This window comes from Pseudopodoces humilis, chromosome 1 (assembly GCF_049639895.1).
Source record: "Pseudopodoces humilis isolate 2021_Gansu_Grassland_sample_001 chromosome 1, ASM4963989v1, whole genome shotgun sequence".
Taxonomy (NCBI): domain Eukaryota; kingdom Metazoa; phylum Chordata; class Aves; order Passeriformes; family Paridae; genus Pseudopodoces; species Pseudopodoces humilis.
This window is the reverse complement of record NC_142200.1, coordinates 20,733,551-20,752,557: the sequence shown is the minus strand read 5'-3', so window position 1 is coordinate 20,752,557 and position 19,007 is coordinate 20,733,551. Positions and strand designations below refer to the sequence as shown.

The 19,007-nt window shown below is 38.9% G+C and overlaps 1 protein-coding gene across 2 annotated transcripts in view; it reads right to left on the bottom strand.

The window, feature by feature from the left end:
- Positions 1-253: 253 nt before the first annotated feature.
- RNF19A (ring finger protein 19A, RBR E3 ubiquitin protein ligase) overlaps positions 254-19,007 on the bottom strand; it is a 58,027-nt gene continuing 39,273 nt past the window's right edge. For both annotated transcript variants that reach the window (XM_014257619.2, XM_005516987.3), the window contains 8 exons: positions 14,751-14,959; positions 12,718-12,862; positions 12,034-12,196; positions 7,387-7,501; positions 5,232-5,393; positions 4,347-4,560; positions 2,830-2,973; positions 254-2,468 (listed from right to left, as the gene is read on the bottom strand). In XM_014257619.2, coding sequence (XP_014113094.1) covers positions 1,784-2,468; positions 2,830-2,973; positions 4,347-4,560; positions 5,232-5,393; positions 7,387-7,501; positions 12,034-12,196; positions 12,718-12,862; positions 14,751-14,959 — 1,837 coding nt within the window. In that variant the 3' untranslated portion in view covers positions 254-1,783. The remainder of the gene's footprint in view (positions 2,469-2,829; positions 2,974-4,346; positions 4,561-5,231; positions 5,394-7,386; positions 7,502-12,033; positions 12,197-12,717; positions 12,863-14,750; positions 14,960-19,007) is intronic.

The following is a 19,007-nucleotide window of genomic DNA, read 5'->3' as shown; positions in this document are numbered from 1 at the left end:
GCCTGCCAGAGAGGCAGCTCAGATTTCTTTTCATCTTGGAGAAGGCCAAAATCTTGTACAAAAAGCAACTGACTTTAGATCTTAAATTGCAAGAATCAGAACACTCAACTTCCAAGGCACACCTAATCAAATAAAAATATTTAGAAGCAGCAATAGATAAGGGCAATCAGCACCTTACAGGAAAGAAGGCTCCCAGGGAACATACACATTTTCATAAGGCTGATCAGCACATTAAACAAGAGACCACTAGAAGTCAGTATTTAGACATTTATTTCAGATATGCAGTTTACACGCATATTATTGAGCAAAACCGAATTGCAAATATACAAATACTGTAACAAGCATTACCAAATAACGTAACTGGCACTAGTGTTATAAGCTATTACTGAAACTGGTGAGGGTAAGTCATGGAAGAGGACTGTAGCTCATGGCATTTTTTTCATCCAATCAAACTTCCAGTAGCACCATAATGGCAATACATGAAACACAAGACAGAACATTGTTAACTGTTATTCTGAGATTGACAACTTTTTTTTTTCATTTTAGTGAATTACTTAGCAAAAAAATGTTAACAGTGCAGGCGCTTTGGCCAACTTCAGCTTGTGTTCAGGTGTACATCTTCCATATGCAAAAGAAAAAGAAAAAGCCAGCATATTTGGAACCCATCTTTGCACTAGGGCAGTCATTGCACCACACTTAAGATTCCGGGACTGAAGACAGGCATGTCTTGCAAAGAGATGTCATGTCCCCTAAAGCCTGAGTGAGTCTTTGGTAGGCCAATACGTCATTATTGTATCTATGACAGTCATTTTATTCACTAGGATTTTCTTTTGTGATCCAAGGTGGCCAAAGAGGACATTCTGGAAAACATTACAGTAAAATCCTCAAACGACCAGGCACTTTAAACCCAGTCTTTTCCAAAGGCACCAAGAATGGATGGGGCACCAATTTTCCCCTTAATGAAAGGTGACTGCATCTGCTTTTCTACAATGCTTAGAAATCACTGGATTGTTATTTTACAGTTTTTATACACTATATAGTAGCCTTATCTGCTGCATGATTGGTTGCATGAATAAATAGATAACCCCACTGTTCTACACAGGTGATGTCTCCATTCCACCTTATATTAGGTACCAATTTCTTATGTTTTGAAATTATGTAAAAGCCATAACCCTGCTCAAAGTGTACACACATACAAACACTTCTGACACAGGCTACATCCATCTGAAGATATGCAGTTCATTCTACATGCATTCTAAATACAGTGTGTCCAGTTATGAAACAAAATTATCATTCTGAATATTCACTGTTGAAGTATGTTTGTATAGGTCTCTGCAGGTCTTTGCTTCCCTTAAATTTAAGAGTTCACACAAGAATGGTTTTAAGTCACTAATGCTCAGCTAACACCCTTTATCCCAAACCCTATATTTTCCAAGTGAACAGTGCAGGACATATTATTCATTTCAGCATTTAACATATTAAGATTTACCAGTTTTTATCTAAATACACCAAGTATACGCTTTCAAGCAAAGTTGTGGCAAAAATACAAAACATGGACGTATTTGTACTGCTGTAATGCACTTGGTTAAAGCCTTCATGTCTCTTCACACAGGTCAAAGATCCATAGGAAGTATTTTGCCTTATCAGACAAATATATAGAAAATGCAGTTGTATCAAAACCTTGCTTCTGCTGGTCACCCGAAGCTTACAGAAGTCGCGTGTGATTCAACCAGCTTCGACAGGGTTCTTTAGTGGCAAATACATTTTTGCAGCACTTATAGATTTACATTTCAGTCTGAATAGCAGTGCTTAATTCCACAGCCTGTTGTGAATGGTTGTTGTTTGTTTCTTTCAGTGTTTCACCAACACCTAAATCTACATTTGTTGAAGATCCATTATTAATGCTTTCCTCAGCAATGTAACACAGCTGTGGAACATCAGTGCTTGGGGCTGTTGGAACAGGCACAGGGATTCCACTCGGCTGTGGAGAGTTTTCCAAGCGATCGTTTTCCACCTCTGGGAGAACACTGACTGTGGTAAAGCGAGTGTGATAGTCGCTGGAACCGTGGCTACAGGAAGTTTTCATACTTTCCATATCTGAGCAACTGAACTCAGAGAAATGGCTGGAGTGTGAATCTGCTACAGATGGAATACTATCGCTCAGAGAGGGAGAGTCAAATTCACTGGAGTTTGTGCTTTGCTGTTCCAACAGCTGAGCATCCATGTCCTCTCTCGTCTCATTAATCTTCATGCTACTCTTCTTTCTCAGCTTACCTTTGCACTTCTTCCCCGCCGTGCTGTCCTTGGACCACTTGGTGGCGCCGGCTTTGCCTTCGGGCGGGCCGGAGCAGCCGGCGGGGCCGCGCCCGGCAGCGCCGCCGTCCTCTACGCTGCTGCTGCCGCTGTGGTGCCGGAACTTGGCAGGCTTGGATTCGATATCCACCTGCACTTCCAGGCTGTTACTTTCCCTGGAACAGGGGAGAATCCGTGAGTGTCAGTGGTCATCGGGGGGTGGAACAAACTCTTGCTGCTTTCCAACAAACACAGTGAGAGGGATGCATCTCGTAAGGAGAAATGTTTAACCAAATAAACAGCCCAAAGGAAAACACAAAGTCTGAACGAACAAATGCTTTTCTGAGCTACAGAAATGGCGTTCCTCTTTGGAAATAACCCTGGCAAAATGCAGTAAGCAGTCACATGTAAGTCCATTTGTAACAAAATCTACAGCTTCAAAGTCTAATCTTGAATGTAGAACAGCTGAAGCATGCTTAAAATATCCTTTAATAAGCAAGACTTATAAATATTCTATTTTCACTATATTTCTCTTACCTGTCCAAAGGGATGTAGGAGTTCAGAATGGATCCTGCCATTGCTTTGGTACTGGCATTGTCACTGACTGTTCCCAAGCTAACCGTGCCAGATTCTCCACTCAGACTGTATCGCTCCTTCTGCACATCTGCTTGTACTTCCAGCCTTTGAGACAAAGAGAAAGTTGCATACACTACCACAACAGGTAAAGCACACAAACTGAAAATTAGTGTCATCTTGTAGATGGCAGTAAATAAGTAAGTAACAGAGTTCCTGAGTCACTCCAGTACAGATGTGCTTATTTACCCTATTGACATGTTCTCCATTCCCATTGTCAAAAATTACTATTCTTTGATTAGAACCAAGCAAACAAACACCTCAAAGCAAAACCAGATTAATTCCCTAAAGGCATTAACCAAAAGTTCTGTATTCTTTCCCTCCTGAGATTTACAAGGACAACTTCCCAGTTTAGCTACAGTTCTGCAGACAGTACTCGAAAGCAGTAAAAACAATCAGAAGGGTACATAAATTCAGGACATCATAGTTCCCATGTTTCCCCTGCTGCAAATTACTACTAATCAAATAAGAGGCAGAGAACTCTGTGTTCTGTAGTCTGCTTTACATTGTATTGCTATCAACCACAACAGGAATAATAGAAACCTGACCAATCTTAAGTTAGGCTGAGCAGATAAACCAGAAATCAAATTACAAGCTTTTTTCCAAGTGTCTTGCTTATCTGTGTTCTGACAGTGAAATTTAAGTGTTTTGGTTTTTTCTGTTTTAACTCTCAGCTCCTTAAAGAAGAGGGTATGTATACCTCACTCAGCAGTCACAGCCTGGTACACCTGTCCCAGCAGAGGGGAACTCTTGATTCTATCCCACTCTTTCTATTCTATATAGCCTGGACTGCCAAATTACTCAAAATGAGCAGTGCTGGCAGCTGATTTAAGGAGAAAATTCCATCCTGAACTCCACATGCTAACAATCCTTTCTACGTACTCCCTTTCTCTTCAGGGTGCAGAAGAGCCAGCCACCAGAAGGCCCAAATTCACAGAAGGCATTGAGCACATGACAAGAAGCTGCCACCTTGGCAAAGCCAGGTTCATCTGCCTCCCCTCCTGCCTGAAGTCCATTTGGAGTCCCCACTCCACCCAGCTGTTCTGAAGGCACAGCTTGGTGCCTGCAGACTGAATGAGTCAGCAGTTCTGACTTTTGGGTGAGGTGTACCAGAGAACAAAACTGCATTAGAGATGAACTGCCTCCCTCTGACTCCGGCCTACAGGCAGCTCTCCTGGGGCAGCACAACAAGGTCTCAGGTCCCACTCAGCCTAAACAAAATCCAAGTCTTGAGGACTGTGGTCAGGCAGGATCTCTTGAAAATCAGTAAGTTTTGTCAGGGATGAGCTGTTTATTTCCCAGAGACAGTTCCTTTTAACAGGAACCGGCATCAAAAAGCAAGAACCGGAAAACTGAGGAGGTGCACTTCTGGTGCCTACAGGCGGAGCAGGACAGAGCAGGGCTGGGAGCAGGTCCCTCACCTGTTAAAGCAGTTCACCATGGCACTCCCTGAGAGGCTGCCCGTGATGCTGGCCCCAGCCAGGGCCATGGTGCTCGCTGTCTCACTCAGGTTGTCTCGGATGGCTCCGATCCTGTCCATGTGGCTGCCGCTGGCGCTCAGGCTGCCCGTCAGGCCCCCGACACTCCCCTCCCCTATGCTGGGGTTGTGACGCGCCTCCGCCACCGACGTGGTATCTACACGGAAACAGAGAAGGCTCCTCAGCTATGGAAGCAGCACTGAGCTGTTTCTAGAATGTGACCACGAAAGCTGTTTCTGAAATTATGCTGAGAAGGAGGATTTATAAAACATGGTTGCAAAAAGAGAACTTGGTCAAAAAAAAAGAACCCAAAACCCCACAACCAACAGGAAATAATGAAAAAAGACACCTTTCTTGGAGCTGCCATAATGGCTACGCCTGACATCACATACTTAAGATAGCAAAAAATTATCATGGATAAGACAGGAAACATGGTTGAAAGGAATGCAGACACCCCATCACACAGGATAGTGCCATGTAACCAAAAAATTGAAGCATCAGACCAGTCTTTTGTTAGCCCTATTAAAAATAAAAAAATCTAACCAGCTTGCACAGGATTCTGAAAGAGCCACATTAATGCTATGTTAAAACTTTTACCTATGGAGAAAACTTGAGTTTGACTTTGATTAAAATGGGCAAGAAAGGCTTTAATACTTGTAATACAACTCAGTACAAAATTACACAGAGAAGTGATTATCATCTGAGAGGTGCAACTTCAGCAATGAGCAGAAGATGCCCCAAATGCAAGTAACTACTCTAGTATCTAAGATAGGAAATACAAGTCACAAAGCCCATATTTATAGAAAATGGAACACTGAATTTTCTTACCTACAGCTGCATTTGTTCCACCGACATTTATATCATTTTCATCATCAAATTCTATCCTGACACCTTTTCCATTGCCAGCTGACACACCACAGCCTCCACTTCGGCAGAGGGAAATTGGAACAACTCCATACACATAAGCCAGCATAATAGGAACACCAATACCTACAGAGGGAAGTAGAGTCTTTCATTAAAAGTGACTTTTATTTTAGAGCCTTTCATAAAGGCAATTTCATTTTCCAAGATTACTTAATATTTGATTAATATTACACTTGAAAGAGACCAGGAGGGAGCAAAATTAAGAAATGCTGGTAAATCACTGAGGTGAAATGACAGGAAAGTGCTTTTAGCAGGCAGAATGTCCTTTCAGCATTGGTAGGAAGAGAAGCGTAATGATTGATGAACTAATACTTTCCGTATGTCCATGACATACTTTACAAACAAAATTAAAGAGTCACAAAAGCTCCACTGGGGACTCCACTGTTCCACCTGAGAGGCAGAAATAGCAGAGATCTATTTCAAATGTTACCTAACTAAAAATGTTAGTACCTCTACTACTTTAATAAGGAGCTTCAATTTACATTCACTGAAGGAAGACATGGCTTTGCTATCAGTTTAATAGGACTTAACACTATTTTTATTACTCTGGGATTTTTCAATATAAATTTTCCTTAAAAGTAAACAAATCTGTGGAGGAATTAAGAGAAACCAGCTAAAGGAATTGCAGACCAAAGCGTACACATCCATCCCACCACTTTGAATGGACAATGGAAGTTAGTCCTTTGGCATATGAATTAAATCATCCCATGGCTTTGCTAATGAAGTATACAGAAGGTACAAAACCCAGCAGATTGAAAAATGTCAAGTTGGCACATTCTGGAAGAGTCAGGAGAGAAGCAGATGTAACAGAAAGGCTACTCATTCTAATCTAAAAGAAGGGCTCCAATTATACAAAGTCTCCTTCACTAGAAATTGCTCACATTCAAAGAGGAATTCTACATTCTTATGGTCATTATTTTGGAAACCAGACAATGAGAAACCCTGAGACTGGAGGGCATGTGTTGATGGCAATGGGGCAAGAGTAAAACTCCATAAAATAAAACCACACTGCTTTCCCTGAAAAGCCATGCTTCATCTATGTTCAGGAATAAGAAACAGCTTGAGAGAAATTAAGTAAGGCAGACCTATAAATACAACTATGAAACTTTGTGTCCCACCACCTGTTTAGCAGGGATCTGACACCACAGCCACATGAGAACAATGCAATGCAGACTGACACCAGTTTCATGGCTGGCATATCCTCATTTGCACAGTGGTCCACCACTGATAACAAGCAGTTTAAAGCCACAAATTCCTGGCCAATTTGAACCATCACTGGCTAAAAGTGGCCACGTCTTCCAGGGGTTACTCATCACTTTTTCAGCATTGCTTCTGGCACAAGAGGGAACACTACAGACAAAACTGTGTGTACAGGGGCTGACCCAGCTTAAAAACTAAATGGTGGGTCTTAGTGTGGGTCAGCTATCCACAGCAGCTTACTGTGCAACTGTGAAGATGTCTATGCTTCAACAAAGAAGCAAGACAGTGCCAGGCAAGTACCCCCCTTTCAAAAAAAATCTAGGTTTACAGTGATCTTGAAATTGCCTGGGAAGATAAGACAACTATTTTGTAATGAACAGCAAGATTCTTCTTTAAAGTTATCCTCAACAATCATCATGATAAAGAGTATGATGCAATTTAAACTGACTCCCAGAGTAAAACAAGTGGTTTGTTAACTACTGCAATGTTAAGTGTAAGAGAACATTTTTGTTCTGCTATGAAGTTATTGAAGTATGAATGGACTCTGTGGCAACAGTTTTTTCTTGGTCATTTAAAAAAAACCTTTAAATACTTCAATCTTGAAAGCCAGAGGCGACAATGTGGAAACTTCAAATTTTCAAGATAAAAATTAGTTTTAATTCTTCAGGAAATGCTATGTTAAAATCAAGTACTGTACTCTTGATTCTGCCCCAGTAAATGTATAACCTCAGACTCCTCCTCGTCTTGGTTCCTTCACCTATAAAAGGAAACTACAGCACTTAGCTGTGTTATTCATGAGTGTTTATAGAGTTCTGGTTGGAAGGTGCTACCAAGACACAAAATAGTAATATTTGCTTACCTACAGTTACTGCAGCTACAACCGGAGAAACAATTACAGATAAGGTTACACCACCTGCTATAGCCAAGTTCCGCTTGTGCTTTGAAATGTCTTTGCCTTCGTATCGATTGTGAATCTTGAAAGAAGGAAAGAAAGAGGGTTTAGAGTATTCTCAACATCAATAATGCAGCAATAATGGAAGAAGTGACATAGTTTGAAGCTGTACCCTGTTGTCTTCCAGACAGATCACATTCTATGCAATGATTTATTTCTTATCTCAAAGAAAATAAATTTATACACATCCTAATTTTAGGCAGTCTCTTAAAAGAAGTCCTCCCATCCAGCAATTAAGCATTTATTCTCAGCCTCAAGTTTGAAGAGCTAAGTAATTGAAGAGTTTTGTTTAATCATTACTCCAGCTGACATGGCTGGGAAAAGTAGACAAATTTTCAGGATAAAAGAATTACCACATATGATCAAACTGACACGCCTTATTCCCAGTTGTCTCCTCCCTGAACAGTACGGAGTTAAAGCTTTCACAGATTACTAGATCTATAGAAACAGGCTGACATAACAGAGCCACGAGAGAGCCTTCACAAAACAAAGCTTGGAAGGAGGGGAAAGCAAGAACTCCATTGCTGCAGCACCCCCTCATGACAAGCTGTTGGGACAAGAAATGTTTTTGCAAACCTGAGTCTTAGCTGTGCTTCTGTTTACTGAGAAATCTGCTACCCAAACCTCTTACTGATGGTTCAAATCAGCAATAACTCTGAAATGTGACTGCCCTAAACTCACCTGCCACAAACCCCACATGAACTCAAAAGGCCTTTGAAGACCACTGTTCTAGAGATTTCCCTGTATGTGTTAAATCTGTGTTTCCTTTACTCTCTCTCTAGGAACATGGTTTCTCAGAGGTATCCACTACATCTGTCATCATTCTTGGCTATGATATAATTACAAAGGAACAACAGATATCCTAATGGCTGTCACAAAGCCAAGTTAATCCTCACTCCATCTAAGGAAGAGCACAAAAGGTGAGTACACAAGAAGATAATAACAAAAGATGACTTGCATGCCATGCTTTCTAAATTATCATGCTAGTGAATGACGTGCTTTCTAAAATATAATTTCAATTAGAGATTTGGTAGGGTTGTTCTCATTTTGGAATAAATAGTCTTTATATTTGTTCAGACAAGGCAGGCAAGGAAAGGGCAGAGAAGGCACTGTGCTTTGTGCAAAGAGAATGCATTTACTTGCTCTGAGGTACATTATACAGAGAGAAATACAGAGTGAGAGAGCACTTGAATATTGAACATGCCTATGGATTAAAAAGGGAGAATTGAACATGAACACTCTAACAGTATGAGTGTGTAAGAATTATATACCCAGAAAGATTAGGTTTCATGGGGCTCTGAGCAATTAGCAGGATCGCCTAAGGCGCTGAATTTTACTGTTATGGACCATTATAACTCCAGAAACAAAAGGCATAATACAACAAACAGACATCCATAAAGGTTACTGAATTCCTTAAACACAAATAAAGGAATTCCTAAAAGAAAAATAAAGGAATGGAAGGAAAAGGTTACAGAGTAGAAGTTGATTTAAAACATCCAGATAGAAAGTTACACTGATAGAAACTACTATGAAATAAGAAATTTCTGGATATTGACTAAATAATAAAGAAAAACCAAACAAAAATACTAGGCTAGAAGAGAGATTTCAATAAACACAGAAAGCTATTAGGTTACAAGACTTATATCTATAAAACCAGAACACTTTCCTCTGTTTCCTCAAGGAAACTATCAAAGCACAAGCACAAACTCTTCCAATGCAAAGGCCAGACAGAATGTTGAAAAAGAACAATAAAGCTTCCTTTACCAAAGCAGCAGCAGCATTAAGAAAATAGAAAGTAGGTCAGATTACTATGAATGGGTATAGAAGAACAGCATGAGGATGTTAGGCCAGAATCAGAAAGGTTCAACTTTCTGAGGAGACGAAAAGCAAGGGATATCAAAGTCAAGAAGAAATTACTCTACTAGTACAGGGCTAGTAAGAGGAAGACCAAATTGGATCAATTTGCTGTTTAACAAAAACAAAGGACAGCCAGCAGATGAAACTGGAGACCTGTTCCTATTTTCTTTTCCGTTCTGTTGTCATTGAAGATCAACTGTGAGCCAGACAACTGGTGATGAAGAAGTAAGATCTGTACAAATGCAGCAGATTGAAGTGTACTTACATGAGCTGATCTGAAAAACAGCTCAGCAGGCCAAATTTAAGAGACATTAATAGTAATTTTTGAAAAGTATTATTATTAGTTGATGTCTGGAAAAAAAATCCAGGAAATTGGAAATGGTTAAACAGCAAGGATAATCTTAAAAAGGTACAAAACAAGAAGCGGAGGAAATAGAAGACCGCTCAACAGAACTTTCATTTCCTGAAAACTGGGACCTTGTAGACATCAAAGCAAAGATAGGAAACAAAAAGGTCACACTGATTTTTTTTTCAAGTATAAATTATGCCAATTTAATTTTCTCCTGTAACAAGATAACTCAGCCTTGAGAATGGGGAGAAACAGATGTCATACACTGCCTAATTAAATTCTTACATTTTTGTATGACACACAAGGAGTTATAATGGTCCAAATTTTAAAAAAAAGGGATAAGAAAAATCTACTAAGCTTCATGTGAAACTACAGAAAACATGTGAATAGTCATTTTTTGTTAGTACCCAAATTGAGACTCTTCCCTCCATACTTCTTCCAGGCAATGTGCCTTGGATCCAAGAGTACTGAACATTTTCATTAATGTGGAAGATGGAAGGAAAGGAATGTGTGTGTTGAAATCCAGGCCAATACAATCTGGCACGGTTGCAAGAATGCCAGAATTAACTCCAGTGGTGAGCAGCTGAAGAAATGGTGTGAAATGACAAAATGCAGCTGAAATGGCCTGAAATGACCAGATGCAGCTGAATGGCAACGAGTTCAGGACTACCCATAGGAAGAAGCCAATTGCTTGAATTACCAGTACATGGGAAAGGGTTTATGTTTTAGAGTACACAAAATGAAAATAGCATGTCGTTGAAGAAGAAGTAACTGCTAATTACTGGCACAGAATCACCCTTTCATTTAACTCAGCAGTAGTAATGCTGCAGCTTCACTGCTGTATTCAAACTGGACAAAAAGATGGCATGAACGAGTACAAAGAAATGCAGAAGAGGAGAATCAGAAACCTAGTGTCTTCTTGACAGTTTGTCAAGAAAAGATGCAAGTGCTAGGTTTGTTAAGAATCGACCTAAAATATCATTAAATATATAACAGCATATTGCAAAACAAAAGGATCGGCTGAAGAATACGACAGTAGAAATGTAATGCAAATTTTCTTCCTATACCAATGTTAAAAACAGTGAGTTTTTCTAAGAATACCAAGCTTGAAGGGCCTGTGGGATCGCCATGATAAGACATTTTGAAGTGCCAATATTTGACAGGCATCATAGAGAAATGACCACTACATACTGGGGTACAACAGAAATTCTCACGAAACTGCCCTCACAAACGTCCCTCTGAGACATTAATACATGAAAGGTGCTCTGTGATGGGTTCCTATTCCAAAACATAATGAGAAAAGCTGATCATGCAAAAGTAATTTGAAAGAGGTAACTGCTGTCTTCTTCCTCTCCTCACTTAGAAGGTTCCAGTGACCATATGGGACTAAGCCATAACAGAATAGAAGGGCCAAAACCCAACTGCAGCAGAAAGTAGGGTACTTGCTAGAAAGAAAAAGATTAAATAAATACAGTGGAAAAGCTGCACCCCTGAACATTTTGTCTAGCAGTCACACTCCCCCTTCCCTCCCCAGTAAATGCAGAATCATGAGCCTGTGCCAGTCACTGCAAGAATCCATGCTGGTAAAAGCAGAAAAACAAATCTTCCAAGCCATCATTTCAAAAAGCCCATTTCCAAAAGATCTAGATAACTTATTGCTATATCCTAAATTATATACAAGAGTTTGTTGATTACTTTATAGTAAATGCTGTTATATTTTTAAGAGGAAATTTATCAACTGCCTTCTGATTAACACAATCATTTCTAGCTCCTTCCCAGAAGTAAAATGAAGACAGGCTAGCTAGCACTGAACATTGCTCCACATTGGTGGACTGGCCCAAGGCAATTAACAAGCTGCTGAGTATAAATGCTAAATATGTGTGTGCACAAACCTGAACTAGCATAATTTTATACTAAAGTTCTGGTAACTATCTGCTTTAAAAAAAAAAATTCAAAAAAAATTCCTTTTTGTCTTCCTTGTGCTCTAAAGATTGTTTAATTCTAAAGGACAGAAGAGGAACCAGAGATTAAAACCAGAGCAATTTTGAAAAAGCATTCAGGAGCTTTCACGGCAAGATGCAGAAATGGGAAATTGTTTAGTGTTTTGCTCTGCAGGTTTTAAGATAATCTAGATTCTTAGAAACACTGCTTTTTGTTCTTGTACAACTTATACAAATATCCTTAAACAAAGCAGGGGTTGGTTGGTTTGGTTTTTTGGAGATTGTTTGGGTTTTTGTTTTGGTTTTTATTTTAGAGGCCAGTTAAGATACCCAACTGAACATAGTACCACCCAAGTCATACAGCAGAAGGTAAAACTGAACCATGCTGGGAGTTGAAGCACTTTTTACCTTACGTCCCACATACACAGGAATTCCAATAATCATAGCAGGAATAGCAATGCCAGCTATTAAGGCAATTCCTACAGGAGCTCCAACAAGTGTCCCTAGTTGCCACAGGATTTTCTTCTTACGGCTCCATGGTTTCTTTCCCCAAAATGTGCAACCTGATGGGCTAATAGAGAGAAATAAGAAAGCTGTGAAGAAACTGTAAATAAATTGACGTCCTTATACACTACAGAACATTTCTTAGGTTACAAAATTATTGTCCTTAGGTTCAAGTTACAGATGTAATATCAGCAGTTATTTTTTCAGATTTTGCTTTTGCTTTGAGAACATATTTTGCAATTTAACAAGAAGCATATTGCTACACACCAATCTATGGCTCACAGTAACGTGTATAATCAGAACTTCTGCATTGCCTAATACCAAGACAATACAGCTGTATTAAGACATCAGTAATAAGAGGGTGTGTTAATCTAAAATACTTGATTTGTACTAAGAACATGTTGCATGCATAAAATTTACAAAATATTTTTAAAAATACATGTAATGAAATTACTTAATTCTCAGATATTAGTACTTCAGCTACTCCAAGAGGAAGAAAGCCAGACTTACAGCACTTGGGAATCTCCTTCTAAATACTTGAGAAAACAAATTACCAACCACACAGAACTGGGTTTTTTTTAAACATACCTTAAATAATGCAAATCTGAGATCTCTTTCATACATAGCCAACAGAATTCACAGCCACAGACAGCACATGTCATATGATTGCAGCTTCCATCATTCATTTTTATTATATAAGCAGCACAGCGTGGGCATGGCTTTATGTCATCAGCTGTTTAAAAATGAATATTAAAATTGTATCAGTTCCTTAGACAAGCAAATATAATCACAATGCAGACATACATTTGGGAAAACTGACTGAACCATTATCTGAAATAAGGTTGCTTTACAAATCTTCATTTGGCTATGGCTTGGTATCAAATTTGTTTTTACAAACCCTGGACCGAGCAAACCTAATGAAAACAAGGTGTATTAGACCACATTCAAGTAACTGAATAGTTAATGCATACTGTCTATTCAAGGATTTTCTAAGCTTAATGAAATTTATATTAGAGTCTGACATTAAATATGTATGCTAACACAGGACTGATAATATGGTCTCTTTAAATATAATCCTCTTTTACATTTCATGCTGAATCTTATACTTGAATATTCAGTCTCCACTCTTTTATGGTATCTTAAATCCATCTCCCCATTCACATTAATGTACTTCTTTGGTATCGCCAGCCTCCTCTTAAGTCCTTTTCAAAGCCCTACTTTATACTTACTCCCTAAAAAATTATAGTGTAGCAGAAGAAAACTCTGGAGAATCTTCGTGTTCCCAAGTCAAATGTGGAAAAATGAGGTTAAATAACCAGCTCTGTCAAACAAGGGGTCATTGAGCAACAGTGAAATATACACACACACCACAGTTGTGATCTGCACTCCTGTTTAGTACCTGCACTTTAGGAAAAGCTATTTATTCACAGCAGCAGAAATACCTTGCAGCTCCTAGCGCAGAACTCCAAGTTTGCTGCCTTGGTGCTACTAGGTGGGACAAAGGGAAAGGAGAGCTCATACTTCATACAAAGAATACCTAAAGAGGTGCAGAACCAGCAGAAAAACATACCTCTACCAGCCTCAGTGCACAAGGAGTAAGCAGCTGCAAGGATTCATTAGCTACTCTCACATGGGAGCACATGTACAGCCTACAGGGCAGAAAGTAAACAGAGCAAGTTCTTCAGCACAGGAAAGGCAGAACTACTGCTCTTCAGGCTGAAAGGAATTGAAAGGATAAGGAAAGGAGCTGCTGTGCTAATTTATTTAGCTTATTTGCAAATTTATTTGAGAACTAGAGCAAGATGCCAATTTTTAGGGCAAGATGGGATGCATTGTTAAAATAAGCCAGTGCAAACTACAAAGAGACTCTCAAGTCTGGGGCTGGATTGGAGAAAAACAGCTCTAACTACAAGGTGCAAGTGAGACACTTTACCCCAAGTATCAACCTTGCTTGTTCAGGCAGAGACAAAAGCTGCCAAATAAATCAAGAGTTTGGTGTAATTCAGAGCCAGTTCTTATCAACAGCAAACTGAAATCCTGATATGCTAAACACTACTCTGAATAGTTTATTCTCTCTCTTTTTATTGGGAGTTACAAACAAACTCAGCTTTAAGAGATAGAATTGTTTGGCTTCTGGTAGACACGACAGATGAGCATTTCCTTGAAAAGTAGAAAGTAGTACTAAGAAAGATGTAAAACATCAGATCTCACATCAGAGTAACAGTCTTTTTGAAAACAGAAAATCAGTGGTTACCAGTTTTAACAGCTGTGAAATTTCACCTACAGTGGAGAAAACAAGTGTACTAAGTGACAGAACTAAAACAATCAGCATGCTAAATCTGGGATGCCTTGCAGCAAGTTAATTTGATTACACATTTTTCAACTACAAAGAACTTAAAACGATGACAAGCTTTTAAGACTTAAGTCAGATGTTCTGAGAGAGTACTTCAAAGCATAGCATTTAAAATTTTAATTCAAATTTAGAATTGTTATTTTATGTTTCTGAAAGACAAAGCATTTAGTATCTATATATCATGTCACCATTTCATTCTTTCCTTATCTAGGGTTAATTGTGCACATATACAGAAGAGATGTTTTACAGACACCCCAGTCACAAATACCTGCTGCTCCAGATTCCTGGCTGTAACTGATAGATGAAGAACGAAGTGTTCTCAGGCGCAGACTCTGAGCTCTCTCCTGGCGAGCAGCATCGCAGGTCTGGTTGGGATGCCAGATTTGCTTACAGTGGTAGCAAAACTCAGTTCCACAACCTTCTCGTCCACATGTCAGTTTGGGGCAGCTGGCACATCCAAACGCGATCACAGCGTATCTTCAACAATCAAGAGGGACAAGAGAGAATTTTGTTAATAAAACCAGTTCTAAATAATAGAACAAAGCTGACTAGACAGCTGCCAGAGCAGCTGAAGCAGGTACAAAGTCAGTGGACATCAGGAGCTGCCTATTTCCTTCAGGAGGTGGCCAGCACCAGTTCCTGAACACCTCTCTCCACAACTCTACTGCCACTGCATTATATTAAGATTGTACAGAAATACTATAATCACTGCAACACTCACTCACCTTGACTCCATGCAGTACTCAAATATAATGTACTTAAAGCTGAATGCAATACTGTAAGGTTTCCAGTCACCAAGAAACCACAGGTTAGAAGAGTGGGACAATAAACCCAAAAAAGGTGTTTAAGCAATTAGGAAAAGTTATCGTTTCAAAAGTGTCCTGGTCACTATAGGCTTGTCTTAGGTTGACCCTGTCCAAGAGGGAGGATCCCAGCTAAGTGACCTGCAGCGTAACCTACAGCTGTAAAGACATCTCATTGGCACTGCAAGACATTTTAGGATTTTGCTAGTTGCCTTTCATCATGAATATCACTGCTTACACTTTAAATAGATGTTTGTTAACTCTCTGTATTTTAAAATGTCAAAACAACAAAGTATTTTATAAAATGGATTTTGGTTTCTCAATAATTAAGGCATTTTTAAAAATATATTTCAAACATAAATGCAAAAGTTATTAAGAGTTCAGGCCTCAATGCCACCTTTACTCTGACAATACTACAGAGCAAAACACCTCCAAGAATATTGAGACCTACAAAACTGTGTTACACTAATTTGTAATCAGACACCACATGAACAGTTCTATACAATGAGAGTTGAAGTTAACAAACTATTCCTTCATTAGACCTGCATTTCAAAGTTCACGTGATATAAACACAATGTGTTTATATTAACAGCAAATACAAACATATGTATACATGTATACATGTTTACTAATTCATACCCATTGTAGCTTTTTCCAATGATCTTATGCAATTGCTTTCTTTTAAATATAAAATACTAACTCTACTGGTATGAACATTCAAAACAGATGTATGCTTTTATTCACATGAGCAGGGTCCCTGAGTAGACTTCAACGGATTTATAAATGCAACAAAACTTAAGCTTCTGTCTGTTCAAATGAATGTAATTTTATTCTAAAAGACTGTTTACTTTTAGCCCCTGTCCATTTTATAGCAGTTGCATAAATTAACTCAAAATACTCTTTATTAGTAATGATACTTTTAAAATATTCCCACTCACAAGCCTATCTTAAAATTTAGCTATTTTCATTTACATAGCTAGATCTGAAACTCTGCAAAATTAATGCAAATCCAATCCCTTCTATTATTGTTTTAAAACAGCATATTTGATGTTCCTACTGAGGAAATCTTGCAAACAAATAGGACTTCCAATGTTTAACTTACAGATGATGCAGTTACAAATGAGATACATGCTTGTCTGTTTACAAATATTTCTTGCTTTCCAAGTAGAGATTTATTTCAATAATTGCTAGACTCTTCTATATTGCTGCCAAGTTAATCAGCTTCATTTCCCCCACTTTCTGCAAACTGAAGAGATAATTGCTTTGCATGTACACAAAGAGACTCTGATCCAAACACTTCTTCAACATACAAGGATACATTCACAGCTTGCTAATGTTAGACCAAAAAAATCTCAAGTCTAAGACACAGAATAAACTATCAATTTATATCCTGCTGCCTTCCTATCACTAGTAAAGCATGGGCATATCCCTGAAAGCATGCCCTAACTGGGACTGATGTATTTGGTACACCTTTAGAAAGTAACTTTTCAGACCAGAGCAAATCTCAGTTTAAGCTGTACAGGATTACAGGTTTAATTTTAACATTTGCATTCTTTTTAAAGGAGATGTGAAAGCCTGAAGTCCTTGTTTAGGCTGAGAAAAGGGACAACCAACTGAACTCAAAGTAATACCCAGTAAAACAAAAACCAGAGTGAGCAATTAATTGAAAGCTGCACAGTGAAAAGATGGATCAAGAAACCGTATTCTTGCATGATCTGCTTTTTGCTTGATAAAGGTATTATAATTTAGGAATCGCTGCTCTCTTCTAATGATGTCAGCAATACAATTTCAGAGCAAAACCATTAAATAATTCAAACAGAAGAAAAGACAGAACACATTTGGAATATTGATTCAGTAATGCTTGTTAAAATTACACTGGAGAACTGGTATGAAAAACAGAATGTAAAGATATTGGTCTAGGAGAAGGTTCATGAGGTTTCCCATCAGTGCTCCTTCCCCGGGGAAGGATAAGCTATGTGACAGCATCTCCTTATCAAGCCACTGCTGGTCCAGACTTGTACAGTGTTTCAGGCAGTGTTTCAGGTAACAACCACAAGTGGGATGCATTTGAGCTTGCAACAGAAGCTGCGGATGAAGCAGCCCAGGGTCAGAAAGTCAGTGGTGCCAGTGGCATGCACCATTCTGGCACTGGGATGCTCTAGTGCAGGAGACCCCTCAGCTCAGGCAGCCCATCCAGGGCAGAGCTGCTGTAGCAGAGGCTCTTCTCCAAACTGATCTGCCGTTCTGCTGTTGGGAGGATAAGAAATTCTCCACTGTGACAGAGGTAATAACAATACACTTGGTACTGTAGATAACTTTGTTTCAAGATCTGTTTGGTTCATGTTTTGCTGTACCTAGGACTTGTTTTTACCCAAACAGAGTTGAAACAGAGAGGAAAAATATTTTTTTACTTCTCAACTATTAACTGTTGTTTCCTTAGAACCTAGGAGACCAATGATGTAAAAAAACAAAACCAAAACCCAGTATTTTAACAGACTGATCTAGTTTCCCTCCATTTTTTAATTTCAGGGATCAAAGTTTTTATAATTATTTGCTCTTTATCTGGTCTAGATTTTTTACTTAGTGTGATGCCTGAACCCTGAAACAATACTACAAAGGGTGTTTGATCAACGCTGAGAAGAGCTGAAGCACTGTTGTGCACCATCCATTTTTTACCTATTTGTGCAGTAATTTTTTCCTACCAAAATGCTCCATTTCACACCAATTTCCTATTTATTACAGTACTTGTTTCTAAACTTAAAGTCAACTTCAGGAAATTATGCTATCCTATGAAGTTATTGTACCTCTCCTACTTTGGGGTTAATTGCAAATTTAGTAAATGCATTCCATCCAGCTCCTTCATGAAATACTTGATCCATGCTAAAAGGTCATAGCCCTAATGCATTCAGTCAGTACTACATTTCAAAAACTGCTCAGAAAAAGAAAAAAAAAACCCTCAGCTTTAATTGCATATTGTACAACTGGATTAGCTGCCAAAGCAATTAGAAACTGTGACTACTGTTGCACCATATAATTATTAGAGCAAATGCCTGCTGATCTGAAGTTGTGTGTACTGTATGTCATGCATCACCTCTGAACAACAATTGTTAGCAAAGGCTCTTCTATGGAAGTCTGAGTAGTGTTTGCTTCCCTAAACCTCACACCTGTACAGTTTCTTTCCTCATCTTTTTGCTAAGCTCCACCACAGTATCAAATTCCCATTACTACTTTCCACACCACTCCCACTTCTTCCTACCTCCCTCTGTGTGCCTTCCCTCAGTTGGGCACATACAGACTTGTCAGACAGTGCTGTGGTGGCTGCCTGAAAGCCAAATTAAAAAATTTAACTGGAGGATTCCTACACAGGTACTACTCTTGCTGGAGGCACTACTGATGGTCTTTCTGCAGTTCAAGCAGTATGCTCCTTCCCCTAAATTACTTAGATTAACTTTTGCTGAATTCTCAATGCCTGCTATCTAAGGGTTCTGAAGGTTTCAAAACAATCAGGAGAAGGATGGGAAAAAGACAAAACATGATTGCAAGAGCTCTTGTTTGTTTAGCAAGACAACCAGAATCAGTGACCCTCCTGAGAAGTACCCAAGTAGACAACTTTATTCCACTTAAAACTAGTAATGAGAATTCAGTGAGGAGGCACTATCTGTGCATTAAAAGCAGAATTCATCTATCACTGTGAAGCATTTCCCTGCCACTTTAAGTATATT